A 27,791-nucleotide genomic window follows, 5' to 3' on the forward strand; every position below is an offset into this window, starting at 1 on the left:
TTTTATGTGGGGAGGGAATGGGGGGAAAACCTTTTCCGCCACACTTCTCCTTTAAGTTACTTGGAAATGTTTTTACCTAGGTACATGGGGGGGGGGGGGATGATTCAGTGTAGAAATTGTGTCCTTTTTTTAATGATTTTTTTGTACATTAACACATAAAAGATTTGCTGCAGATTTAGAGCGACTCTGTACCCACATTTTGACCCCCCAAACCACTTCTACCATCAGATAGCTGCATTTAATCCAAGATCTGTCCTGGGGTCCGTTCGGCAGGTGATGCAGTTGTTGTCCTAAAAAAATACTTTTAAATTAGAAGCCCCGTGCCAAACGGGAGTATCTGTGCCCTAACCTTGCACCACCCCTCCGTCCCTCCTCCCCACCCTCTTCAGCATTAGGAATGCCACTGAAACATTTTCTCCATGCTGAACTTGCACAGGTCCTTAACGATCCAGCCCATGTGCCGGGCTGCCACAGGTGGGGAATAGGAGGCAATCTGCCTGGAGCATTCCTAATGATGAAGAGGGTGGGGAGGAGGGACAGAGAGGTTGTGCAAAGTTAGGGCACAGATACTCCCGTTTGGCATGGGGCTTCAAGTTTAAAAGTATTTTTTTAGGACAATAACTGCATCACCTGCCGAACGGACCTCAGGACAGATCTTGGATTGAAAGCAGCTATCCGAAGGTACAAGTGGTTTTGGGGGGGGGGGGGTCAGATTGTGGGTACAGAGTCGCTTTAATAGTTACTTTGCTATCTGCAGTTTCAAATCTTCATGTGTACATGTGACTATACCCTAAATTGGCAGATCAGCACTCATTTGGCAAGCTTTTGCAGGTATGTTGTGCGTATGCACTGCAGATTGTGTAGGAGGATGTAGACATTTTAGTACAAAAACTTCCCCCTGCAGCTAGTCTAAGATCTATTCAGACATATCATATGTGATATATGACTGTGTCAGCAAAATCTTCAGAAACCACAATAGTCGTCTCTGCCTTATTCTTAGCTGGAAAAAGTGATTATAAAGAAAGGTCACCTTGATGGGGGAGTGGGGGTGGCACTAAAAAATGTGGCTGCTATACGGGAATATGGGTGATATGAATGTAATTTATTAAAATTATATATAAATTGCTATACCAGCCATTTGGACACTTGATTTTTGTGACAAAGATCCTTCAGGACCTGCAGAGTACGGGCTCTCAATGCTTGATCCTACAGACAATAAACTGGAGAAACCGAGCAATATTTAACTTCTTAGTGACTGGCCGATGTAAATATATGGCAACTAGCAGTGTATCACTCTGTACAGATATGGTATCTTTAAAGTTTAGCTTTCATTTAAGTACAAGTGATTATAAGAAAATCTATAATAGGTTTTATTAGTCAAAAGAGCTTCCTTCTGTACTCAAAAAAAAAAAAAAAAAAAAAAAAGGCTCCTCCCCTCACAACTTATATGTTCATTATCAAGGGAAAAAGTCATCTACATTGCAGAGGGGCAAACTGAAGGTTTGCTGTGTCCATTTTAACCTATGGAGAGGGGAAGGGCCAAGGGGAATGAGTGAGTAGGAAGAGGAGAGAACCAGCACTGCAGTTTGGAAACTACCTGGCCGCATAAAGGCTGGATTCACAGGTCAGACTGCTCAGTGCTCGTCTGGGAACTTAGTGAGGTAAGATTGCAGGATGCTGCACTTACTCCTCTTGATCCCTCACACTCCATAGACCATAATCCACGCAGCAAACCTGCTTTTGTGCAAGTGAGGGAGCGAGACTGGAAAACAGCTTTTTGAATACAGAAAGAAACTGTTTTACCTAATAAAACCTATTACAGAGTTTCTTACAATTGCTTGTATGATTGATTTTGTACGGAGTTGTTTCTAAATGAGTTACATTTTAAGCTTCCTCTTCCTGCGGTGATAGCCATGCCATGAGTCCCAGCTGGTGTTGACCATCATATAGAATAAAGCTCCTGCTACAATGGCCAGGATCAGAGCATGCTCAGTTCAAAGCCATTTAACCCCCTAGATGGTGCAGTCAGTAACAATTGTGTCATCTAGCTTATTGAGGTAGCGTGCTCCTGTTGTTTCTCCTCAAAGCAATCGTGTGGTTCTGATGGGTCCTATGACAGCTTGAGAATGGCCTCTGATCTGCTATATATGGAAGTTGATTAACATCTGCCTAAAAGGGGGAATGCAGCTGATGACCAGGCTAGGGACTCCCCACTGTTCAGTCACTTGTCACCTACCCAGTACATCGGTGATGTACTTTGACTATGGCAAAAGCCATTGTTAGGACCCATTCACAATGCAAGGTTCTTTCTCGGTAAGATCACGTACAGCCTCTACATATGCTGCCAGTAGTCTTTTTTCCTGACACTTGCAGATCATTTATTTCCAGCTCATAGGCTCAGTATTATGTATGTAAAATACATCCTAAATAAAAGTTGTTTTTATGTCTAGATCTGCAAAAGAGGCAGAAGAAAAAATAAAGAAGGCCATAGAAAAGGGTGAAGTCTTACCGACAGAAGCCAGGTTTGACTCCAACTGTATCACTCCGGGTAAGCACATCTCTTATAAGGATCTAATAATAATGGTGGCAGTGGAAAGAAGGAATAAGTAGAGTGACTCCTGCATATGCAGTACAGCACACTTTTCCCCCTCTCCTTCCAGAATTTTCCAGAAAACCTCTAGGACTGTGTATTTTACTTGCCTTTTCAATGTGGTTTTCCCAGCATATATTGACCTGTCTTTGTTTTTATTGTTTTATGTTAATTATTTTTAAGGTACGGAGTTCATGGCTCGCCTGCACGAGCATTTGAAGTATTTTGTAAATATGAAAATATCCACAGACAAGTCCTGGCATGGAGTCGCCATTTACTTGTCTGGTCATGAGGTTAGTGTTCATTCAGGATAGGCAGATAATGAAATTTGGCATTTCTTATGTAATTGGGACAGTATGAAGTAAGCAGATTTAAAGGGAATTTATCACCTATATTTTATTTTACTGATTAAATATAAAAAATTCTTTTATTGTAGTCTGTTTCTATTTTCTGAATTAATATATATATATATATTTTTTTTTTTTTACATTAAGGGGGATGCCATCTTGACTTAATTTTAACAGCATTTAGTGACATGCTTTACAGCAACACTCAAGGACGTAGAGACAATAGACAGTCTGTCCCTTTGAGATGAATGTGAAGCATTACTGAGCACACTCTGTGACCTGTAAAGAGGTCTTTCCACAGGGAGCTGCTATAGTCTCCTCCTATCTACAGGTGTCACCTGTGGCTGCAATGCTGTACAGATCACTTTACAGCAGCCTCCTCATATCACCACAGAAACAGGAAGTCTCAGCTGAGATTTATCCCCAGTGGTGAGAATGACAACTGCAGGATTATTTTATAATACAGATAGGAAAATGCACCCAGAATTCTTGAAAAACTTGCTTAACATAAAAACATTAAACAAGAAGGAATGCTGGCACATTCCGTTTAAAGGAATTTTTCTTCTTTTAGTGGTCTGTCCTCTGTATGGGCAATTAATATCTGGTGTTGACCCCCCTTTTCAGCTGTTGACTTGTCTGTAGACGGGTGTCACCTTTCCCTGTACTTCTGTCTGAGATAAGGAAAACACTTCTGGAAAGTGATCTGCAAATCTGGATTATTTTAGGATATAGACTACACCTACAACTATGCCTGGCCCCATCTATGAAACATACACATACTCCCAAAAATAGGGCAAAATTAACAAACTTTTATTGGGTATAATCAGTATTAAAAACAACCGAACGTGGAGGCAGCAGAATAATGCGGAAAGTGGGATAAAAAATGGCAGTGTGAATAGGCACAACAGAAGAATAATAAAAAAAATACCCAGGAAATGGCAAAGACAATTACAGATGTAAAGTGGTGCGATACCGTGTTTCTCCAAAAATAAGACTGGGTCCCTGCTGCGAGTTTGCAGTCACTTAGCTTATACGTCACTTAATCGCGGCTCTGGCTGGCTTCGCTGATTCCCGACACTTCTTGCTCGGCCAATCAGTGTGCTGCCCTGCCTCAGCGCACTGATTGGCTTAGCAGGCTGTGAAGAAGTCAGGAGCCCCGAAGGAAGCCGTAGCTGGAATCAGGTGACGTATAAGCTCCGGCAGCTGGGGGGTTAACAGGGTGGGCTGCGGACAAACTCGCAGCAGGGATGTCTGCGATTGAGAGCATAGAGCCGGGATCCGCAGCGAATTTGCAGCGAGCAAATCACTGCGGATCCGGCAAGTGGGTTTGTACCCTAAGAAAACATTCACACGTACCCCCTTAGGAATTCATGCATCGGATTCTAACTGAAATCCGCAGCTATTCATTGAAGGCAAAACTCACAACAAACCTGTGTTTTACACTCTTTGGGTCATATGCAGAGCATAGTAAATAAAATAAATAAAAGTACAATTATTCCATATTCAGTCAGGTTAAAAAAAAAAATAGCAAATACTAGCCTGCCACCACTTCAGACCGGGAGGGTTTTTTATGTGACGCTTCAGGATAGGATTGGGGCTAACAAGTTGATCAGAGGCGGTCCGTGATATTAATGTTGCATGCTGCACGTGTGCATCCAGCACTTTATTCATTCTCTAAGGGGCATACCCTAGTAGAATGAAGCACTGGCTGTGTCCATTCATTCCAAGGATGGTGGTCAGACCCCTACTAAGACAGCTTGTTGTCTTTATCCTCAGTATGGGGGATAATTTCATCCAATGAGGATACCCTTTTCACAGTAAATTCACACATAACGAGTTTACAGTGGATTTCATGCTTAATGAAAATCCACTGCAAGAATGCAGAGCCATAGGCTATAATGATACCAAGTATCGCAGAGGTTTTCAATGTGTAACTTGCAGTGTTAAATCTGCTGTAAACTTGGTACATGTGAAGGCACCCTCAAAGTAGTAAGTGGGGGAATTAGAATTCAGTAAAAGTAATGTAAATTTTGCTTTTGAGCTTGTCTAACTTTTTTTACTTATTTAATTTGATATCATATTTCTATCTATGTTGATGTATCTTTGTATTGTTTAGACTCCAGGAGAAGGAGAGCATAAAATAATGGAGTTTATACGATCAGAGAAGACAAAACCAGATCACGATCCAAATACAAGGCACTGCCTTTATGGATTAGATGCTGATTTGGTAAGTGATTGTGAACTGCAGGGGTGTGATAATGAGTGATGATGGCGTGAGGACAATTGTGTCTTATTTGTTAAAGAGTTCAGCAGGAGAAAAAAAAATTTAATCAACTGGTGTCTGCAGGAAGTGGTGTATTGTTTTCAGTCTGACACAATGTTCTCTGCTGCCACCTCTGTCCATGCCAGGTACTTTCCAGAGCACTTGAAGACTTGAGATTTTTTAATAGATGTAAATTACAAATCTCTGGCACCAGTTGATTTAAAAGAATTATTTTTTTTATTTGTTTTTGCTGCACTACCCCTTTTAATGTAGAATGCTTAATAGAACTGTAACCCATAGAACATATAAGATTTAGAAGACTGGCTGTAAATGTACAAAATACCATACTGTTCAGCAGTTCTAGAAGGATACTATGTAGTGGGATGTACTGAAAGGCTAATGATCACCTGTTTGCATTCTAATGGTTTATTTATGTCTGCAGTTGGGGGTGCATATAAACTCAAAGGAATATACTTAGTATTACATGCTACTAGAGATGAGCGATGGTACTGGTTTGCCTGAGCCCAAACTGACAGCATTTGATTTCCAGGAGGAGGGATTCAGATGCGACCTTTTTGGTTCATACCAACCAGAACTTTGCTTATCCCTGCATGCTCCCCATATTTGGGTCGCTCTGTATTTTCCAATTTTTCCCTGCTCTGGCTTGTGTTGGGATTTAGCGTATACAATGACTCCCCTGCATGACCTCCATATACCCTAATAAAAGATAATTTTGATGAGCCAACACTTCTATCATGTCTGATCAGGTGGTACCTATTCGGTGCATCTGATTGGCAAAGAATTACCACATCTATTTTGTGGAGTTCTTACAGATGCCTAAACTTCAAAGGCTCTGCCAGGTGACAGATGGCTTTTATTATTTAGTACAGTTATGTTTATCTTCGTGAATTTTCATTTAAATGTGGAGCAAATCAGTGGAAATGGGATCGAATTTACAACGTTTGAGTGATCTGTCATTCAGATATGTCTGCTACATTATATATTTAATATGGTACTTCAGATATAGAAAGCACTATAGTAAAAGTTCTTGGATAGACTTGATAAGGTGCAGCCTGAAATATCCAGAATACTGGTAATGTATATTGTAACATTTAATTTGAGGACTGTTTGTATGCAGATTATGCTTGGTTTAACAAGCCATGAAGTTCACTTCTCTCTTCTAAGAGAAGAGGTTCGCTTTGGTGGGAAGAAGAATCAAAAAAGGTAGGTGATCGTGATCTTTGTTATATCTACATGTCTGGTACATTGTATTCTGAACTGTGAATTGCCTGTCTTTTGTAAAAGCTTTGGACGTGTCATAGAGACATGTCAAAAGTCTTGATCAGTCCGGGTCTGAGTGTTCTGACCCGTACCGAACACTCCGACCCCTACTATGTGTAAGAGAGGGGGAAAAAAAAGAGTTGGGTTCCATATAGCTCCATGGTGACCCTGACACTTTTTTTTTCTAACACAGAGTGGGAGTGGACTGTGCTGCAGTGTGTCCTCTCCCCCTCGTTCTCTCGTACGGGTCTGAACACTCAGATCCAGACCAGTCAAATGTTTTTACAAACAGGGTACACTTTAAGGGGTTTTCCAGCATTAGGAACCCATTGCTACTTTCGTCTAAACACAGTGCCACCCCTGTCCTCAGGTTGTGTGTGGTATTACTGCCCATAAAATTTGGAAGCATTAGGATGTCTTTTCGGGATAAAAGCGTCTGTACTTTGTATGTGTTTCAGAGTTTCTGCACCAGAAGAAACAACTTTTCATCTTCTCCACTTGTCACTAATGAGAGAGTACATTGACTATGAATTTTCATCTTTAAAGGCAAGTTTCATCTATTGGTTTTATTCAACTTTTAATGCCCTTGTGAAAAATGCAATTCATGGAAATGTTCTTCCTTTCAGGACAAAATCTCATTCGAATATGATATAGAGAGAATAATTGATGACTGGATTTTAATGGGATTTCTTGTGGGCAATGATTTTATTCCTCATCTACCTCATTTGCACATTAACCATGATGCACTGCCTCTATTATATAGAACATACAGGAGTGTCTTGCCAGAGATAGGAGGTAGGTTCTGGAACTGTTCTGTGTGATGGGATTTAAGGCTGGTTTTCGTACTGGTGACAAGCAAAAATGGAACCTGATTTTTTTTCTCCCCATATTGTCATAACAATGTATTCTTTTAAAGCGACACTGTCACCCCCTATTTGCATTTTGACTGCTCTCCACAGGTGTAAAGGGACTCGAACCCGAACCCGGTTCGCTCATCTCTAGTCATAACCATTCTTTAAAGTGACACGGTCTCCGCCTATTTGCATTCTGACTGCTCCCCACAGGTGTAAACGGTAAATGCTACAGCTTTCATTACTTATTTTATATCACACCTCATGGTGCTTGTTCTGGTAAAACGTCGTTTTTATCACCTGTGGATTGGTATATTTGGGCGAGGCCTCGCGCCCTATGTGCCACATTGCTGCGCCACTTAGCCCCATCCATGACGTCATCACCACATAGGCCCCTATATGACAATGACGTCACGGATGGGGGCGGAGCGATGTGGCACAAAGGCCGCAAGGCTCCGCCCACATGTACCAATCCACAGGTGATAAAAACAACTTTTTACCAGAACAAGCACCATGAGGTTTGATATAAAATAAGTAATGAAAGCTGTAACATTTACCGTTTACACCTGTGGGGAGCAGTCAGAATGCAAATAGGGGGAGACAGTGTCACTTTAAAGAATGGTTATGACTAGAGATGAGCGAACCGGGTTCGGGTTCAAATCGATCCAAACCCGAACGTTCGGTATTTAATTAGCTGGGGCTGCTGAACTTGGATAAAGCTCTATAGTTGTCTGGAAAACATGGATACAGCCAATGACTATATCCATGATTTCCACATAGCCTTATGGCTTCATCCAAGTTAAGCAGCCACCGCTGCTGAAAGTTCGGATCGACTCGAGCATGCTCGAGGTTCGCTCATCTCTAGTTATGACCCAGACATACCCTCTGCACCTCCTGAACATAAATGTTCAGGACTTGCATCATTAAAGAGTTTATCTAAGACTAGAAAAAAACACAGCTGCTTTCTTCCAAAAGATGTGGAAAAAGTGTTCCAGGACTTCCTGGGGCTGTATCCAACTTCTGCAGCCACAAGGAGTCAGATGCCGAGGGCTCGGACAATGGTCCTATCTTAAGAGATGTGAACTTGTGCTTGAGCAGCAAGTGTCCACAGGGAGGGTCCAGTTGTCTCTAGTGCCCAGCATTTTTATCCCCTATTCACCTTTGCTGCTGCCTCCTACATTTGATTGACAGCCTCTGTGTTGTAGGCCAGTGATTTTCAACCAGTGTGCCGTGGCACACTAGTGTGCCGCGACACATGGTCGGGTGTGCCGCGGGGAAAGTTCCCCAAACTATGATGCCCCTGTGTTTTGTTCCCCGGCAATGCGCAGCGATCAGTGGCGGATTATAATGTGGCCGGTTGCGTGCCGCAGCGAACCACGCTCCCGGTCTCCGCTGATTGGAGGTGCACATCCGGGCCCTACGGGCGGCCAGTAGGTGAGGCGGACAGCAGCGGCGACCATCTCGGAGGAGGTGTGGAGGAAGGGGGGAAGAGAAACCTGGGGATGGGGGAGAGAAACAGCGGAGAGAAGCAGGGGGGGAGAAGTTTGGTGGAGAGAAGCATGTGGGAGAGAAGTACAGGAGAGAAGCATGGGGGAGAAGTAGGGTGGAGAGAAGCACAGGAGATAAGTATGGTGGGGAGAAGCATGGGGAAGAGAAGCACAGGAGAGAAGCATGGGGAAGAGAAGCACAGGAGAGAAGCAGGGGGAAGAAGTATGGTGGAGAGAAGCACAGTAGAGAAGCAGGGGGGAGAAGTATGGTGGAGAGAAGCACAGGAGAGAAGCGATGGTGGGGAGAAGTATGGTGGGGAGAAGAAAACAGGCCCAGGTTTCACACTGAGTATAAATACATTTAGAATCTATATTATTAACTATATGTATAATATGTACTGTTTTAGTATAATTTTGTGCCATTTTGGTTGGTGGTGTGCCCCGGGATTTTTTAAGTATAAAAAGTGTGCCGCGGCTCAAAAAAGGTTGAAAATCACTGTTGTAGGCGATGTAAATGGCCTCACATGCCTATATAAGGATAAAGAAAACGTTACGCTTTTCACCCTAACTTGGCACTATGATTAGTTACTCAATGTGGAATCACCCAATAGATTCCCTTTAAGGGTGCCTTCACACGTAACTGATCCGCAGCGAATTTCTCGCTGCGAATTCGCTGTATGTCCGCAGCCCGCCCCATTAACCCCCGCCACCGCCTGAGTGTATACATCACCTTCTCCACGCTCAGGCTTGCTTCGGGGCTCCCAGCACTTTCCGCTCGTCCAATCAGTGTGCTGCCCCCTAAGGTTAAAACTGTATTTTATTACTTGGCTGTGAGATGTTTTATTATTTTATTTTCTATTTTTCTAGGCTACATAAATGAGAATGGATATTTGAACATGGTTCACTTTGAAAAATATCTTGCTAAGCTTTCAGCTGTGAGTTGTTGTTTTTCTCCAATTTTTGGGGGGGGCTTTGAGAACATAAAATGACAGTGTAGGGAGGAGGATAGACACTAACGTGAGTCTGTAATAGAACCGCTCAGGCATAATTTCAGCTCTACTATGAGTATACAGAGTTGAGCTGTTCTGCAAATGTCCCACATTATCTGAGAGGTTAATAATAATGGAAACCCTAGGCAGTAGCTTTTTGTTCAATTTTTGTTTTGCTTAAAGGAGAAGTCCAGCCAAAATAATTTTTTATATGTTATTACTTATGGAAAGTTATACAAATTTCTAATGTACATTAATTATAGGAAATGCACATATAGGGCTATTTCCCTTTAACTTAGTAGATCATGGAGTGTTAGAATTCTCTCAGATACAGTGACGTCACGACCCAGGGTGTAAGTCCTATGGAGTGTCCAGCAGGGGGCGCTCTATATGTAGAAGTCTATGGGACTTTATTGTTTCTATGGATGTCCATGTAAACTAATGAAATGGAATGTACAGTGTGCTTTATTGAATGAGTACATTTATGGAATACTTTGGGGAGCAAGTGTCCTTGCTCCCCAAAGTATTCCATAAATGTATTCAATCAGTACATTAGGAGGGCATCGAGCAGGGAGGGAGAGAGGTGCCTATGCGTCTACCTCCCTCCTCCCTCCCTGCTCGGTGCTGCTGCCACATATATACTGTACTACTTCTCCCATCATCTGCTCATAGTATGAGCAGATAATGGGGGGGGGAGTAGTACCAGGGCCGATCTCCATCACCCGCCGAACCGCTGCCGCCGCACTGGACTATATACACTGAACTACTACTCCCATCACCTGCTCATAGTATGAGCAGGTGATGGGAGGAGTAGCTGGGTTATCCCTATGACATGCCTGCCGCCGCTGATGCCGCCATGTGCAGGGGGGAGCCGCTCATCACAGTGCAGCATCATGCCCCCTCTGCTCCCCCCCTCCTCCTCCTTCCGGGATCCGGGCAAACTTCCCCCTATCCCATGGCTGATTCCCTGCCCGGCCACTGCTCTCTGCTCACACAAACCGGCTCCCGGTATGTGTGAGCGGAGAGCGGCGGCTGGGCGTGGAGTCAGCCATGGGATAGGGGGAAGTTTGCCCAGATCCCGGAAGAAGGAGGGGGCATGATGGCTGCACTGTGATGAGCGGCTCCCCCCTGCACCCGGCGGCATCAGCGGCGGCAGGCAAGTCATAGGGATAACCCAGCTACTAATCCCATCACCTGCTCATACTATGAGCAGATGATGGGAGTAGTAGTTCAGTGTATATAGTGCGGTGGCGGGCAGCGGCGGTTCGGCGGGTGATGGAGATCGGCCCTAGTACTACTCCCCATCATCTGCTCATACTTAATAATTAATGTACATTAGAAATTTGTATAACTTTCCATAAGTATTAACATATCAATAAATAGTTTGGGCCGGACTTCTCCTTTAATAGCATCTTGTAAGTAGCTGTGAGAAACTAAAGGGTTATTCCAGAGGAAAAAATGTTTTTCAGATCAACTGGTGCCAGGAAGTTAGGCTGCATTCCCACGTTCTGTGATCCTGACGGATCACTGATGTGGAATGCATGTACCGGAGTTCCCCCGCGCCCGGACAGCATCTGTAATTAGATGCTGGGAGCGGGGGAGACTGTATTCATAAGCGCCGCGCTGTAATGAATCAGTCGCGCGGTGCTGTTACTACAGCGCGGCGCTTATGAATACAGTCTCCCCCGCTCCCAGCATCTAATTACAGATGCTGTCCGGGCGTGGGGGGACTCCGGTACATGCATTCCACGTATCACGGAACGTGGGAATGCAGCCTTATACAGATTTCTAACTTGCTCCGATTTAATCTCAAGTCTTCCAGTACTTATCAGCTGCTAGATGCATAAGAGGCAAAGACATAGACATAGAGCAGGTGACTGCAGTTTCACAGCACAGCGCCGCTTTGTCAAACCGATTGTCAAAGGGTTTGAAGAAGCGGTGCTGTGTCGTGAAACTGCAGTTACCTGCTCTCTGTTCTCCCCTGCTATCCTGAAGTTCTAATAAAAGCCAGATTTTATTCAAGTTGCAGCTGGTGAGTGCCGCTCTTTGCCTCTTATACTTTGGTTATTTTTACTATTTTCGGATTGAGCACCGCATATGCTGCTGGGTACATGGTCTGAACAGGTACACCTGCCATATGATTGTGAGTGAGAGCAGTGCCGTCTGATATACCTCTGTTTGATTGTCAGCTGCTGCATGTCCTGCAGGAAGTGGTGTATTCTTAACAGACTGACACAATGCTCTCTGCTGCCACCTCTGTCCATGACAGGAACTGTCCAGAGCAGAAGAGGTTTTCTACAGGGATTTGCTGCTGCTCTAGACAATTCCTGACATGGACAGAGGTGGCAGCAGAGAGCACTGTGTCAGACTGAAAAGAATACAGCACTTCCTGCATGACATACAGCAGCATACTAAAACACAGGTTTTTACAGACCCGTAACTTTCTGACACCAGTTGATTTAAAAAAAAATCCAGAGTATTCCTTTTTATTTAGTAGATTTTTAATAGTAGAGCAGACCTGTCCCCATGGTATTTTACCCTTACATGGGGTAGCATTATCTTATGACAGATCTGCTTTGGGGCCCGTTCACACGGAGTAAAACAGGTGGAAATTATGCTGTTTTACTCAGTGTGAATGAGCCCTTACACCTGTCGTCTAAATAGCCTGTGATAATAGATAGAGAAAAAAAAATCCCTATCGATGTGCAGTCACTCCTGCTGCCAGAAAGTTTAGCAACCATGGATACATCCACACTGTGTGGGTTCCATGCATGAGCCCTATTCTAATTCTGGACGTTAAAGGGTGGACGTATACATTGTTACCCAATCTTCCAGGAGCAGCTGCAAGAAGGGTGGTAAAAATTTTTTATTGGTTGTCTCCTGGTACTAACTCCTCTCCATATGGCTTATTGGGACTGGTGTCGCAGGGGCCTGTCACTTTTAGGCATTTATCAGCACTTATTAGATGGAAGCTGTCTGTAGTTTTAAGCAATAACTGCTCTTTTATCACAGTCCTCTATAAGCTACTCTGGGCGGCTGTGGAGTTTTAGGGTAATAAGTTTTATCTTCCCACCTGCCTGTAGTTATCATTCACCATTATGCAGCTTATACCTGTCATGTTTTTGTAATTGCAGTTTGACCGGGAGCATTTCAATGAAATCTTTGTTGACCTAAAATGGTTTGAAAGCAAAGTTGGCAATAAATACCTCAATGAAGCTGCAGGCCAAGCTGCCGAAGAAGCTCAAAACTGTAAGAAAAAGAAGAGCAAGGTGGGTTGATTGTCCAAATGCTGTCATACAGCAAGTACCAATGGCTACTAACTTGTTCTGCCACTGTAGTATGAAACTGGGACCAGTATGCCCAGTATTGGCTTAGGGGGCATTTACACATCTGAAACACATCACTCATCAGTACAGTAGTGCGAACAATCAAATAATTTTGGAGCTCCCAGCATCATAATGATGTCCACGGTCTGGTCCGCAGAATGTTGTCCGTGCACGGATGGTAATTTGTGGACGTTTGACTGCTCCCTTAGCGTACTGAGCGAACTGCTGAATAATGCACTCAAGTGACCCATAAAGTCTGAATTTGCAAAAAGGCAGGTGGTTTACTGCTGTCTTAGTAAAGGTTACCAGTGGTGGTTCATTTAGATAGGACAAAAATCACACAAACTACTAAAACTTAGAAGTATTTGAACTTCTATGGAAATGACTTTCATATTTTGTTTTTGGCAGGAGTTCAGTGATGCACTTTGTTTAGGTGCTTTAGAAAATGATGATGAAGAAGTAGTAGATGACAATGCTAAATGTAAGTAAATCCTCCCTCTCTCCTGTTAGAAAAAAAGTCTAGAGAAACTGAGGAAAGGAAAAAATATCCGAAACCATGTAAGAAAGTATGATTTTACTGAATGAGTAGTAGATGCTTGGGAGAGACTTCCAGCAGATGTGGTTGGTAAATTCACCGGACCTGAATGTAAATCTGCCTGGAATAAACATATATCTTAAGATAATAAGAAAGGAAATAATATAAGGGTGGTCTTGATGGACTAGGTGGTCTTTTTCTGCTGATGATCTGCCTGCTGTCACTCCAATTGATAGTTTGTTTTTTGTGTGTTTGTGTGTCTATTTAATGTTCCAGGTTTAGATGAGGACCCAGATGATGATGATCTTTTTGAGACTGAGTTTAGACAATATAAGAGATCATATTACATGTCAAAAATGGGAGTGGAGGTTGTGTCAGAGTAAGTATCTAATATCTAACTGAGCCTTGAAAGGAATGTATCACCTAGATAGTTACTGATTTTAGATACTAAAATATGCTCTTTTCCTAATGTCCTTTTCAAAGGTCATTCCGTAGGGAGCTGTGATCTTTATTTATTGTTTTCTGTCTGTTGGTGCCACTTTTTTTTTTATATTCTCCAGACAGACGGACAACAGAAAATCTCAGCTCAGTTTAAGTGGCCTTGTGGTCAGAATAAAAACTAAGATTTTGAAAAAATATATAGAAGAAGGAAAACAAGCGAAAAAAATCACTAAAAGTAAAAATTGTGGTTAAAGTATAAAAAGCTGATTTAAAGCGAATTTTTTTTATTATTTATTTTACCTGGATAGATCAACGTCTGCTCAGGGATCCTTTTTTTGAATTGCAACCCAGTTCCTGCATACGGCGCTGTTCTATTACCAAGCACTGTCCTGGGGTAAAACACTGGAGGTGGTCCCTCCCTCTCATCTATGATGAGGCTCCATTGATTCTAATCAAGCTGTGTCACAGAGGGGAGGGGGTTTTGTCACTGGGCGTGAGTGGGCCCGCCTTTAGTGCTTCACCCCCGGCCAGTGTTCGGTCTATCCATGTAGAAATCACAAAAGTGATGTACAGGTGGTACGATGACTTTAAACCCTGTCATTTTCTTATGTTGCATTCTATTTAAGGCTGCTCAAGGATGCATACCCTTGACATACTTATTAAGCCCTTCAAGTCAGCAATACTTCTATTTACATTGGGGTGCAACCTTGTAATTGGCGATGCCCCATGCAATTGCAAGGTCTATAAATGTTCCTGCCATGAAGGGGTTTTCATGTGTGCGGTGCCACTTCAGTGTGAGCAGCACTGCACACGTTCATGTGCGGCTTAATTTCTTGGCGTAAAATAATGTAGCTGAATATGCTGTTCTGTAAGAATACAGAACAGCCCATGGCTAGCATGCAAACACAATCTGGCTCTTCCAGAACTGGTAAACCATTTCAATAATTGGCTTTCTTTGTAATGCTTGTTTGTACATTTGTGTGATGGTCACATGAAGATATGTGAAGTATTTATTTTATTGTTTTCCTATTCTTCTCTTTACATCTTCCTATTAGTGACTTTCTGGCCGATCAAGCCAAGTGTTATGTTCAGGCCATACAATGGATTTTGCACTATTACTACCATGGGGTTCAGTCCTGGAGTTGGTAAGTAGTGAGCTCTTTCTCTCCTCACCTTGTGGGTTTATTTTTTTCGTAATATTTTGGGGTCATTTACATTTAAAGTATTTGGATGCATTGATGACTTTTATATAATGAAGATACTAAAATTATTGCGGCCTCCAAGGATTTCCAGGCTTCTATAAAGTAGGCCAGACTGCTCTGGAGACTGCTATTCTTATCATGTCTGTGCCATTATCTTTCAACATTTTGCTTTTGCAGCCATTGAGAGATTACGTTTTCTAGTGTCTAGATTGCATGTAGGTTTTAGAAGGGGTTATTGGCCTGCTCTCACAGTGTACCACGCAGAATAACTCTCTTTGAAGTCAAAGATGATTATGTTAAGTACATTATAGAAGTGCGGTAGGGGTGACCTATTGGGAAGATTTAAATCACAAAATAATGCCCCAGTGTTATATTCGCAGACTTCACTTGCTTTAAACCTTGTGGAGAGATAAGTTCCACCTCTTCATTAATCCCAGGTAAAGCTAGATAGTAAATGCTAGGAGGCTTGTGATATCTATCCTTTCCTAGCAGGCTGGGCTGCAAAACCTAAGGCCTTTATAGGAGACATCTTTAAAAGTTAGTTTCCTCTTGTTTTTTTTTGTTTGTTTTTGTCATGCAGAATTGCTTGATTACATGTTCCATCTGGTTCAGAGACACGTTGATCTGCTTCATGAAGTGCTCATATCTTTATTAGTTATCCTTGTCCAGCCATTACTATATTAGTTTCACAGCTTCCACATGTTTCCCCACCATAAACTCTGGACCATATGAGGTTATAAGATGACCTTGACATATAACTGATAAGATGCCTTTTAACACGTGGCAAAAAGATGATTGATGGGATCGTTTCTTTTAAGCGTTCAAACAGAATGGTTGCCATTGCTCAATTTAGTGGGGTGTTAAGACATCTGCCATATACTATCAAAGATGACAGTCACACTATATGGACAGAGGTGTTGAGATGTTCAGTGTTTGTCTTTACACCTTTCTCAACCTCAGTCTGTTATAATCATTTCTCTGATTTGGATTTTAGGTATTACCCCTATCATTATGCACCGTATCTGTCTGATATCTGTAATATCGGCCAGCTGAAGCTGAATTTTGAGTTAGGGAAACCCTTCATGCCGTTTGAGCAGCTGCTTGCTGTCCTTCCTGCTGCTAGTAAAGATTTGCTGCCTCTGGCTTATCAGGTAAGCATTACAAGGATCGCTTTGTGGGTTTGTATCCTGCCATTGTGTTTTGCTTACATTGAAATTTTCTTATTATAGAGTTTAATGACCAGTGAAGACTCTCCGATCATCGATTACTACCCGCAAGATTTTAAAACTGACCTAAACGGGAAGCAGCAAGAATGGGAAGCGGTGGTGCTGATTCCTTTTATTGATGAGGCAAGTATATAATATGTCTATACACAAATTGTACGTCTAATTTTTTTAAATATAATGTAGACATGGTCCCCCGGCGTTGGATGGCATGAATTCCAATAATTTAGATTTTCACTTAGGAAGCCTCACAGCTAAAGCAGTATAGTCCCTTCAATTTCAGGAGTGGTGGGTGTCCCCTCCTGACAAGAGTGATGGTGTTTGACTCTTCAATACACAATTGTTGTTGTTTTCTGAATAGTGCCAGTTCCCATATACCGGTATTGCTGTTTCTTGAATACTCTGCATAGTGTATTTGGTAGAAGTTAGGTAATCTCTAAATGCAATCATTGATCAAGATTATGCGTTCTATGGGCCTAATCTTGTTTCCTGTTTGTAACGCCACTTTCCAAAAAACAGAGGGAACAAAAGGCTCCTGGCATTGGTTAAGATCCACTTGGCCAGATCACTTTGGGAAAACTTAGCATTTTGGGGAAATGTATTTTTTCACTACTAATGCTTTTTTTTAAAGGGGTTTTCTCAGTAAGCAATGTTGAGACGAGAACACCTCTTTAACATGGAGACTGATTGCTATAAATGCAGTGTTTCTGTTGAAATGTTTTTTTGGTTTGAATCTACAGTGGTACCTTGGTTTAAGAGTAACTTGGATTGAGAGCATTTTGCAAGAAGAACTCAGTTTTTCAAATATGCAACTTTGTTTAAGAGCATTGCTTTTGTTTGAGAGGTCCCTGTACTGGGTGGGAGTTGAGGAGGGGCATGGTCCGCATAGCGGGGTCTACAGCACTGTACTCTGACCCAGGAAGTCTCCCTCACCTTCCAAGTCATAGCAGAGCCACTTCAGGCTGGGGCTTACATCAGGGGACAGGACTGTGGAGGTAATCTCTGCATAGCGGTAACCCCTCTCTCGCCGGACAGAGTGCTGCTATACTGTCCCCATATATGCCCTGCTCATTCCTTCATGCTCCCTGCAGTCTCTTTCTGCCCTTGTGTTTCCCATCCTCTCCATTACTGTGCAGTGACTTATAATATAACATTTTCAGCTCTTTCTGAATATTTGTTTTATATCGTGTTCAGAATTCAAAATCATTCTTTTTGGGGTGTGGAACCATTTGTCTGCATTTCAATTATTTCTTATGGGAAGATTTGGATTACAAGCACGGCCCCGGAATAAATTATGCTCTTAATCCAAGGTCCCACTGTAGATAGATCTATTTTACCCAGTATATAGCATCTTTCTTCCCCACAACTAAAAGAAGGATAAACCTGGACGAGTATCCGAACATGAAATTATGTATTCATGTATTTGTAGACTCGATTGCTGGAAGCCATGGAGTCCTGCAACAAACAATTGACAGAAGATGAAAAAAAGCGGAACCAGCATAGTGAGTGCTTCTTGTACTGGTATGACAAGGAGACAAACTACAAATACAACTCGCCATGGCCAGAAAAGTTTCAAAGCATTGAGTTTTGTCATGCAAGGTAAAGATGTTTAAACCAGAATGTATTGTTATAGGGAAGCATGTTAGCTAGAATGTAAAGATTACTTATTCTAACAAGTTATTTGTGCCAGCCAGTTGGGTATCATAGTGGTCTTGCTGTTTTTTTTTTCGTGTTATTAATAGATTGCTTACTCCAGTGCTTCTCAAGCCATGAGGTGGGTCTCGCCAGTGAAGAGCCCCCTAGTTGTCAGTGAGGCATAGCTGGGCAAACAGTAGTCAGCAAATTGACTTTAAGTTTCCCTGCCTGTAACAATCCCTAGTTTAGTAACGCTACTGACTTATGTTGTACTTATTTTAATGTTGTACAGAATTTAGGAGACAAAAGGTAGACCAAGTGGCGAGGCTCCGGTAGTGTATAGCATTTTAGTTTGCAGAATATCTGTGTAGTTTATCCAGCTTCATTCTCTTTTGTGGCAAATCCTTTAACTTTCTGACATGTCCTAGAAACATAGAAAATAATGGGACCAAATAAGGTGTAGAAAAATATAGAAAAAATTAACATTTATTTTTGCTTTTTAGATACTTGTATAGCTATAAATTGTCCCTTTTTCTTTGTTAGGCATAAGATCATTTCACTGGATGCTTGGCATGTTTCTATGGGTGATAACAAGATTACCAAGGTGAACAAGAGTGCATTATATTTCTGTGGGTTCCCCACTCTGAAGCATATTTTACACACGGTAAGTTCTGCTAGTCATAGCCATTTCCCTTGTAATATGGAATGTGAGCCAATGGCTGATTCCCAGAAAGGGCTGCATGACTGGCTCCTTGAACAAGCAATCATTTGCAGGTGCCCCTGGGCTGTCTAATAGGGCCCTTAATCCAATTGGAGTACTCTGTAACCAAAGCTGATCATAACACCATGTATAGGATTGTTCATAAAATGGTGACCTAGATGTTAGTGTTGTCTGGATCACCGTGTTGTAAGATTTATTATAGTCATGTAATTTTGAGATATTTTCCAGATACTTTTTCTTGTCCTGATTGTGAGCCGTAGTATGGCTTGTAGTTTATTCTAACCCTGATGCCTGGAAACACTTGTTGACTCCAACTTCATATCTAAGTAACTGCTGTTCATGTTGAGTGTTTGTACAGAACACTCAGCTGATGATCAGGTGATCTGCCAGAATCCAGTACAGCAAAGGGCCTCAGATTATTAAATATCAAAGGGTTTCTCGTATTCTTATACTAAAAGTTCAAAAATGCTGGTAATATCTGGCTTAAAGGGGGCTATCTAATATAGTTTGTTTTCCCGAAAATAAGACTTTGTGTTTTATATTTTTGCTCCATAAGATGCACTAGGTCTTATTTTCAGAGGTTGTTTTATTTTTCCATGAAGAAAAACTCACATGTCACATGCATAGCAGAGACAGAGTGCATGGTATGGCGGCTTCCCACCACCAGGGGGAGCTCACCACAGCATATTCCTACAGCACAGCAGGGACAGCGTACAGTGTAGCTGCAGGCGATGGAATGACAGCAGACTGTGTGCAGCTCTACATTTGGCAGTAGGGGATAACTGGGATGGTGGCAGGCGACAGGCCTCTTGATGCCTTCCATGCACATTTACAAGTGACGGCCGTGCTGCTGGGAAGACTCTGGAGAGAATCTGTCGTCTTCCCCCTCTGGTAGCTGACAGCGTTGTTCCTTTTTACCTTCCCTACAGATAGGTAACATGGGATCCAGTGTAGTGAAGATGTATACTGTGCATTACCTTAGAAACCATTGAAAATGATATATGATGGGACAGCCCTCTAAATCAGATGCTTGTCCGTATGTGATAGCCTATTTCAGTAGTTACCAGTACAATTCTGAATATAGATCATGATGCCAATAGAGACATAATTTGTACCAGATTATTATTTATGGAGCTATTCCTTGCTTGTAATAATGCTATTTAACATATTTTTTCCAAGTTTTCTTTGAAGAAAGCTGGAGTTCAGGTTTTCCAGCAGACCAGCCGGGGAGAGAACATGATCTTAGAGATTATTGTGGATGAGGACTCTGAAGATAATGTAAGTCACATGGCTTGACATTTAGTATGTAGTTGCCCATGTTGATATGGTACTATTGTGTCATCTTGTTGTTCATGCTTCATTTGGTTCATCTGTTCACAGGAGGTGGAATTTGTGGCTTCTGCTGTGCTTGGGAATTCTGTGTTTGTCAATTGGCCTCACCTTGAAGAAGCGCGAGTGGTAGCTGTGTCGGATGGAGAAATGAAGTATGTACATTAGATTACATCACTTTTTTTTTACATAAATATATTTGGAGGTTCCTTACTTCATAGTTTGTTTGGTTTTTTTTCCCCAGAATGTTCTTGGATGAACCTCAAGGATGCCAGAAGCTGTACACTGGTGGGGCGGTTCCCCCGACAAAAATAGTTCATGTTAGTAACAAAGAGCGAAACATTTGGGTGAAGGATGTACAAGGAATACATGAACAGTGAGTCCATAGAGAAAAGCTCATAATCCTCTTTTATTCATTTTATTTGCTAAGATATTAAATGTCTTTTTTCCTTGAAGTTACCATAAAAGAAAAGGTGTAATCGTCAACGACACATCAGTGGTTATATATGCGCAGCTGCTTACTGGCCGTCGGTACCAATTAACACAAGATGGAGACGTTGTCCTAGAAAAGCAGTGGTCTAAGCAGGTTCTCCCCTTTGTATACCAAGCTATTGTGAAGGTGAGCACTGTACTATTGGCATGTAAACCTTGTGGACACTATGGGGCAGATTTACTACTGCAAACGACAGCATACAATTCTGATGGGCCGGATAGCCTGAACCACTCTGATAAATGTGGTGCATTTGCCTAAGGCTCTGAAATAGACTCCACTAATGTGATGTGAAAGAACTTAAGTTTACACTTTCTACCAATTATGCAGTCCTCCATATTTGCAGATTGGGGACATTAATTCTCCTCTTTATTTCAGGATATCACAGCTTTTGAATCTGGCTTTTCTCATTTTAAGACACTTGGTGAACTGTTTTCTACTGGAAGTACAGTCTTCATGCTTGGCAATCCATACTATGGTTGCATGGGAGAGGTACGGTGTTTATCTAGCTGGCTTAGCCTATGTGTTTGTAATAGCATATGCTTTGTTAGAAATTTTACTTCTGTGTTTTAAATCTATCTTTGTCTTTCTAACCTTTAGGTGCAAGATTCTTCTGATGTTCTCAGTGAGAACAGAATTCGTGTTCTATTTAGCATTACCTGTGAACCAGAGCTCGAGGCCTTAATACAAAACCAGCATGTAAGTCAATGGGAAATCGGTTCTGCAGTATGGAATACAGCAACATTGGTTTTTATCGTCCATTTTGCACAATAGACATCAAAAAGCAGTGTGAACCTAGAGTTTAGAGCTCTGTTAAGACTTTTTTTTTAAAGGGGCAACTGGCAGCTCTAGATCATGCTCATAGTTGAAGGGTCAAGGAAACAGTTTTGAACCCCAGGGTGCATGCCTTATCCCTTTTCCACCCTTCCTTGTCTTGATTGATAGCCATACAGAGCTTATATTCCAGCACTGAACTATGCACTTCATGCTGGGATGGGTGGGGGAGGTTGAAGGCTTGCATCCTTGGGCTCAACACACCATTCTTAACTCTAAGCGTAATCTAGAGCTTTTATTTTCCTGTAAAAGCCCTATTCAGTGTGGTATTAGTTTAAAGGGGTTGGCCACTTTGTAGTAAAATTGCTCAGTGTACAGTATTAGTAAGTGTACTCACTGTATATACTGACAGCAGCTCCCTGTGTACCTCATAGTGCTAGTGTGACGGGGCCTGGTCACATGCTCATCTATGTCAACCATCTCATGGAAAGAAACACCACAGAGCAGGGCAGCACAACCTGGAGGTGGGGAGCCTGATTTTAGCTCTATGAGGTACACAGGGAGCTGCTGTCAGTATATACAGTGAGTACACTTACTATTACTGTAGACTGAGCAATTTTACTATAAAGTGGCCAAACCCCTTTAAGGGGATGTGAGACAACCAATACTAGTTAGGATTGCAGCTCTCGCATGATTGTTGCCTTTTTCTCAAACTCTGCAGTGACAATTATGCGGCAGCGGTGTATGTCTAATCCTGTAATCCCTATATTTGTCTTTTAATATTTGCAGGCAAATGTCGGTTTTTATTATTTTTTATTCATATTGGCCTGTAGTCTCTGAACTGAGACTTATCTTCAATTTTTATTAAAAATAGGGTGTGTTCGCAGTGTATGTTTGGCGTATGTGGCCCCCATTCACCCCTTTGTTGGGCTGGTATGCATGACCCTTTTTTTTTTTTTTTTTTGCAATTATAGAGTAGTCTATTCGACTTAAACTCCCCTTGGAGCATATGGTTGACACATGCCACTGTATACTTGGACAGTTTTCCAACGTACACCCCTGCGCATCTGCGAAATACATCAGAATACATGTAGAATTCCCCAGTGCTAGTCTGTTGTAAATATCAGGATACAAGTGTGATTTACAATGGATAAATTAACATATGAGTTTCTATTTGTATTTCTAGAAATATTCAGTAAAGTACAATCCTGGCTATGTGTTGGCTAGTCGTCTGGGAGTCAATGGATACCTCGTTTCAAGGTTCACAGGAAGTATATTTATTGGCCGGGGATCCAAAAAAAAGTGAGTATACATGTAACAGAATATATTTCCCTTCACTGAGGCACGGTCACAAAAATATACTGTTGACATGTGAAAAGTATCGTTTGGTTGCGGTCTGAGTGTTACTGCGACTGATCAGGAGAAACGAGTTGGGAAGTGTCGCCCTCAGCTCAGTCCTTTCCCGGCTCTGTGTCATGTGAAGATGGTCACATAATGGAAGTCTGAGGCACATCTCTTCACACGGACACAGCACGATTGTCTCCCTGGTCATTCCTCTGATTGGTTTGGGGACTTTTGGGCTATTCGACTATTCACCTTACATATATCATAATGGCCTCCTCATCTTTTCCCACTACCAGTCCCTCTTTCCTCACTTAATTTTCGGGTCTCCTCAATTTGTAGTTTACATAAAAGTCACTTAGAATCTGGGGTTCCTTGTAGCTGACTCCCCACCAAACTCATTTCCTCCATTAGTATATAGAATGAGAAGCTATTTGTAATCTTTAAGTCTATGTAAGTGTAGTAAAAGGATATATGTGAAACGTAACCATTTATGCCCTGTCGTCTTTTAGTCCGCATGGAGAGCAGAAAGCAAATGTGGGCTTAAACTTGAAGTTTAATAAGAAAAATGAAGAGGTCCCTGGTTATACCAAAAGGGTTGGCACTGAATGGACATATTCTTCAGCTGTTGAACAGCTGTTGGGTGAATATATTGAGAGGTAATAAGGGCTATGTTATATTAAACTAATATTTATATGTATTTTTACTGTAACTTTATTCCTTTGGGTAACTTCTCCGTTTTCTCAATTTCTGAAGTTTGTTAGGTTCTTAGGACTTGTCTGTCTTTTTTAGCCCGTATTCAGAGATAGTTATTCATCATACCTATAGTGGATCCTAGTACTAGGAAGAAGAAAATCGTCTGAATATTACTCTTTATATTGGCTGGTGGTTATTGTGATTTGCATCAATCATAACCACAACCGCCCAGTTTAAATGGGAAAAACATGAGCAATAATCCCCAAAATATTGTTGGTCTTGCACTGCCTTAATGTGTCTGCGATAGTGTTGAGTGGACTTGCTGAACTGTTCAGGTTTGGCAACATTCTCAGATCGCTCAGCATTTGACCCTCAATGGGTGCAGAAGCTGAATGCTGCCCTAGGGCTGCTAGGAAAACATGGATAGAGCCATGAGCTGTATCCATGTTTTCCAGGAGTCCGTAGGGCTGTATCCAACTTCTCCAGCCACCAGGAGTCGAACGCTGAGCAGTTCAACTAGTCCACTCAGTACTAGTCTGCAGCATTATCAGTAGATGTAAATGCTACTTGTAGTGACCTGTTGTGTCATTCTCATGGGATTTTCCTTGCGGGGCGACTCTTCATAGCACTGACCTGATTCAAATGTCATCCCATGTGCCAATGATTTTACATAAGATCAGTAGAAGGAATATTATTTGTGTGAGTCAGACTATTATATATTGGTAAATTCTGTCCTTTTTGAGCAGTAATGAACTAACAGGACTGTGTTCTCCTCAGTTCTCAGGGAACTTTCCAGATTTTGTATTAGAATTATTTTCTCTGCTCTTCACACATTGTGCATGGATTATGCAGCTGGATGGCCATATGAGACATGCATCTGATACTTTATACATTCTCTGTGATACAGGTATCCCGAGCTATTTACATACATTTCAAAGAACAGCCAAGATGATGTGTTCTATGAAGATGACATCTGGCCAGGGGAAGATGAGAATGGGTAAGACCATTGTAACCTTGTAAACCTGCTGCTGTGGCTGCTTATTCTTTGCTGTTATGATGTATGGCATGTTCTGTATGTCTGCAGGGCAGAGAAAGTCCAAGAAATAGTTTCCTGGCTGAAGGCTCATCCTGTTAGCCTGCTGTCTCGCTCATCGTGTGATCTACAGATCTTGGATTCTGCCATTGTGGAAAAAATTGAAGAGGAGGTTGCAAGGTGTAAGGTTAGCTTGATACAAATAAGGGATTATATGGCACAAATCTCTCAGCCAATAATGCTTGTTATCCTTGCCTTTAGTCTAAAGCTTTACAGAGCTCTATAGCATTGTATTCCCTCATACAATGTATGTCACACATTCTGCCTGACTTTTGCTATTAGTCATAAGCTCCTTTTGTAGAGTCATCTAGTGTCTAGGAGGTAATATGGGTGTTCTCCACAGGCCAAGAAGAGCAATAAGAAGGTGCGTGTTACTGTGAAACCACACTTATTGTTTCGGGTAAGTTTTGCTTCAGAAATGAAATATTCCTGCATTGTTTATTACATTTGAATGCTGCTGGGATTTTTTTTATACTTGTAGTAAAGTGAACTCCATTGACCGAAGCTAGAAAAAAAAGCCTAAGGCTAGGTTCACACTGCATTTTTTTTCTTTATAATGGAAAAACGGATCAAAAATGGATGCACACAAATGCATCCATTTTTTCATCTTTTTTTTTTTTTTTTTTTTTTTTACATAAAACAGAAGAAAAAAAACATCAAAATTGCAGTGTGAACCTAGCCAAAGATATAAATGAGGTATGCAAATTTGAAAATATAAAAATATAATAAATACTGTTGCAGACTAAAAACAGTGTACAAAAAGTGAAAAGAAAAGTGAGGAGGGGAACAATATCTTTCCTCAAAAAAACCAAGGTTCCGCATTAATGCATTGTATTGCGTAACAAAACCTCCTTCTCCATTAGTGTTATGTAATAAGCTTAGGGAGGACGTTACGCTTTATATACCCAAATATACAGTATTAGATGATGACTACAAATACAGGAAATAAGTCAAGTGCATAAGTGTTGCACTAATGCACTTATTTTTCTGTATTTGTATTTTCCTTTTTGTGCTTTGTCTACAGCAGTTATTCATGGGGTATTCCCATCACAACTAATATATTGTTATCTTTGTAGGGCTTGTCAAGTTAAATATTTTTGCAAATACATTAATTCAGCAAACCTGTCTCCCTGTCCTGATATACCTGTGTGCTTTGTATCCCATATTGGACAGTCTGTTGTCTAGTTTACTCTATACGTGTGTGTGTGTGTATATGTATGTATGTGTGTAATAAATATATATATATATAATTATATACCACACCCCACACCACTAACCGGACCACTGCTTTTAGAGCAGAGTGGTGGTTGGTAACTTAGACAACAAACTGTCAACAATGGGAAGGAAAGAGCGAGCTGCCATATCAGGAGAAGGAAAGTTTGGTAAACGCATGTATTTGCAAAAACCTACAAGGTTATCTATGTTAGTTGAGATGGAAATACCCCTTTAATAACTGCTGCAGACAATGCACTTTTAGTCAGAATCATGAGATCTTGGATTGCAAGTGATTTATGGCCATGGTAAGATCCCCAGATCAAGAAGTTCAAAACCTCTATGATGTGAGTTTCTTTAATGAGTTATATTTTAGGATTTTGTTTTATGGGAAGAGGTAATGATTGTGAGCATTATACAGGGCAGTTTAGTGACAGGTCATCTTCAATGATCTTTAGCATGTGCTATATATAAGGGTGTCTTCTGGTTTTCCTCTCAGCCTCTTGAGCAGCAATTTGGAGTTGTTCCAGACAGAGATGCCGAGTTCCGGCTCTTTGACCGTGTTGTCAACGTGCGGGAGAGCTTTTCTGTCCCATTGGGGCTCCGCGGCACAGTTATTGGGATTAAAGGAGGTAAATCTTTTATTGAATCTACCTTGCCTTTTTAGAGCTGCTGTTTATATTGGCCAGGTTTTTATGTCTACCAATATACAAATCCAATCTAACAGACCTGACTCTCTGGTTTAATAATTTTTATTGAAAAGGATTTTTTGTTTGTTTTATAACATATAACATGAATAAAGGTTTAATAAGAAAGTACAGAATCATTGCAAGTTTTACAAAATCCAAACTGCAAAGCTATAAAATTTATGGTAAATAGGATGTAGCAAGTAATCGCAGTGCCACATATCAAGATGTTACAGTCCTAAGAGACGTATTTAAAGTCCATGAAGGTGGCACTCTGCATAAGAAGAGTCCAGCTAGATTAAAGAAAAACCAACATACAAATACAAGCGGCTACAGAATATAAGAGAGAAACAGTATTTCTCGTGCGTCTTATTGGGGGACACGTGCACCATGGGTTATAGGCTGACACTAAGAAAAACAAAAGAACAGAAGTGTCTTGGCACACAAGAGAGTCTAGTCTTATACAAGAGATATCTACTTGCCATCCAAGGACACCAGGTAAGTGTGGAGGACTTGGCAATGCCTCTGCCATACAATATGTACTTTTCTGCTTATAGTGCCCAAGAGTTCAGAGAGAAGGGGGTTACACCAGTTTCCACTTTTGTACTATATGTAATCTGGCAATGGTAGCAACTTTTTAGAGTAATGGGTGAACTTTTGAAGGAACAGTGCCCAGATTCCGGTATAGAAGAGCTAAAGTAGGGGACAAAGATCTTAAGCAGTAATAGCACCTCTAAAAATTGCTGAATCTGTTTCCAATAAGCAGCAAGTTTAGGGCGCTCCCACAGTGGAGCGATGTACCTATACTGCCATATATTTCTGCTACTGCTATATAACTCTTAGGTTATGCATTGGGTACATTTTCTGTAGCATATGTGGCGTATAATACTAGAGCAACCTGTTTTTAAGACATTTTCCTGCTGAGAGGTACTCATAAGTGATTTCCTGGACCATTTAAATGCCAGCTGACAATTCTGGGGTGAAAAAGTTGTGCAGGGATCTGTTTCCTACTGTTGGATTATTCTATGTCTGAAAAACTCATTAAGATACAATAATACATATAGAGGCCCAAGTCTCTTCCCATTACTTCTAAACCTACGTTATGTCACTATTCCATTTTTTATATATATGAAGCTAGTGGGCACCACTAATAATCATGGAGTGCTAAACCAGTGCATATAAGTAGTACATCATCCTCTCAAAAGAAAAAAGCATATGCACAAAAAATGGTAGCACATCACAAAAATCTTTATTATAACACTGACATAGATACAAAGTA

The 27,791-nt window shown here is 41.4% G+C and overlaps 1 protein-coding gene across 3 annotated transcripts in view; it reads left to right on the forward strand.

Annotated features, from left to right (window-relative positions):
- The window catches only part of XRN1 (5'-3' exoribonuclease 1), a 58,323-nt gene that overhangs the window by 14,203 nt on the left and 16,329 nt on the right, over positions 1-27,791 (forward strand). For all 3 annotated transcript variants that reach the window (XM_069975414.1, XM_069975412.1, XM_069975415.1), the window contains exons 3-29: positions 2,451-2,548; positions 2,774-2,883; positions 5,054-5,164; positions 6,339-6,424; positions 6,940-7,027; positions 7,108-7,276; positions 9,687-9,754; positions 12,943-13,077; positions 13,543-13,615; positions 13,946-14,048; positions 15,166-15,255; positions 16,307-16,463; positions 16,542-16,661; positions 17,965-18,134; positions 18,714-18,834; positions 20,071-20,169; positions 20,272-20,375; positions 20,465-20,596; positions 20,677-20,839; positions 21,089-21,202; positions 21,311-21,409; positions 22,671-22,786; positions 23,338-23,484; positions 24,429-24,518; positions 24,606-24,741; positions 24,958-25,014; positions 26,326-26,458. In XM_069975414.1, the coding sequence (XP_069831515.1) occupies positions 2,451-2,548; positions 2,774-2,883; positions 5,054-5,164; positions 6,339-6,424; positions 6,940-7,027; positions 7,108-7,276; positions 9,687-9,754; positions 12,943-13,077; positions 13,543-13,615; positions 13,946-14,048; positions 15,166-15,255; positions 16,307-16,463; positions 16,542-16,661; positions 17,965-18,134; positions 18,714-18,834; positions 20,071-20,169; positions 20,272-20,375; positions 20,465-20,596; positions 20,677-20,839; positions 21,089-21,202; positions 21,311-21,409; positions 22,671-22,786; positions 23,338-23,484; positions 24,429-24,518; positions 24,606-24,741; positions 24,958-25,014; positions 26,326-26,458 (3,089 nt within the window). The remainder of the gene's footprint in view (positions 1-2,450; positions 2,549-2,773; positions 2,884-5,053; positions 5,165-6,338; positions 6,425-6,939; positions 7,028-7,107; positions 7,277-9,686; positions 9,755-12,942; positions 13,078-13,542; positions 13,616-13,945; positions 14,049-15,165; positions 15,256-16,306; positions 16,464-16,541; positions 16,662-17,964; positions 18,135-18,713; positions 18,835-20,070; positions 20,170-20,271; positions 20,376-20,464; positions 20,597-20,676; positions 20,840-21,088; positions 21,203-21,310; positions 21,410-22,670; positions 22,787-23,337; positions 23,485-24,428; positions 24,519-24,605; positions 24,742-24,957; positions 25,015-26,325; positions 26,459-27,791) is intronic.

Source organism: Dendropsophus ebraccatus, chromosome 6 (genome assembly GCF_027789765.1).
Source record: "Dendropsophus ebraccatus isolate aDenEbr1 chromosome 6, aDenEbr1.pat, whole genome shotgun sequence".
NCBI lineage: Eukaryota > Metazoa > Chordata > Amphibia > Anura > Hylidae > Dendropsophus > Dendropsophus ebraccatus.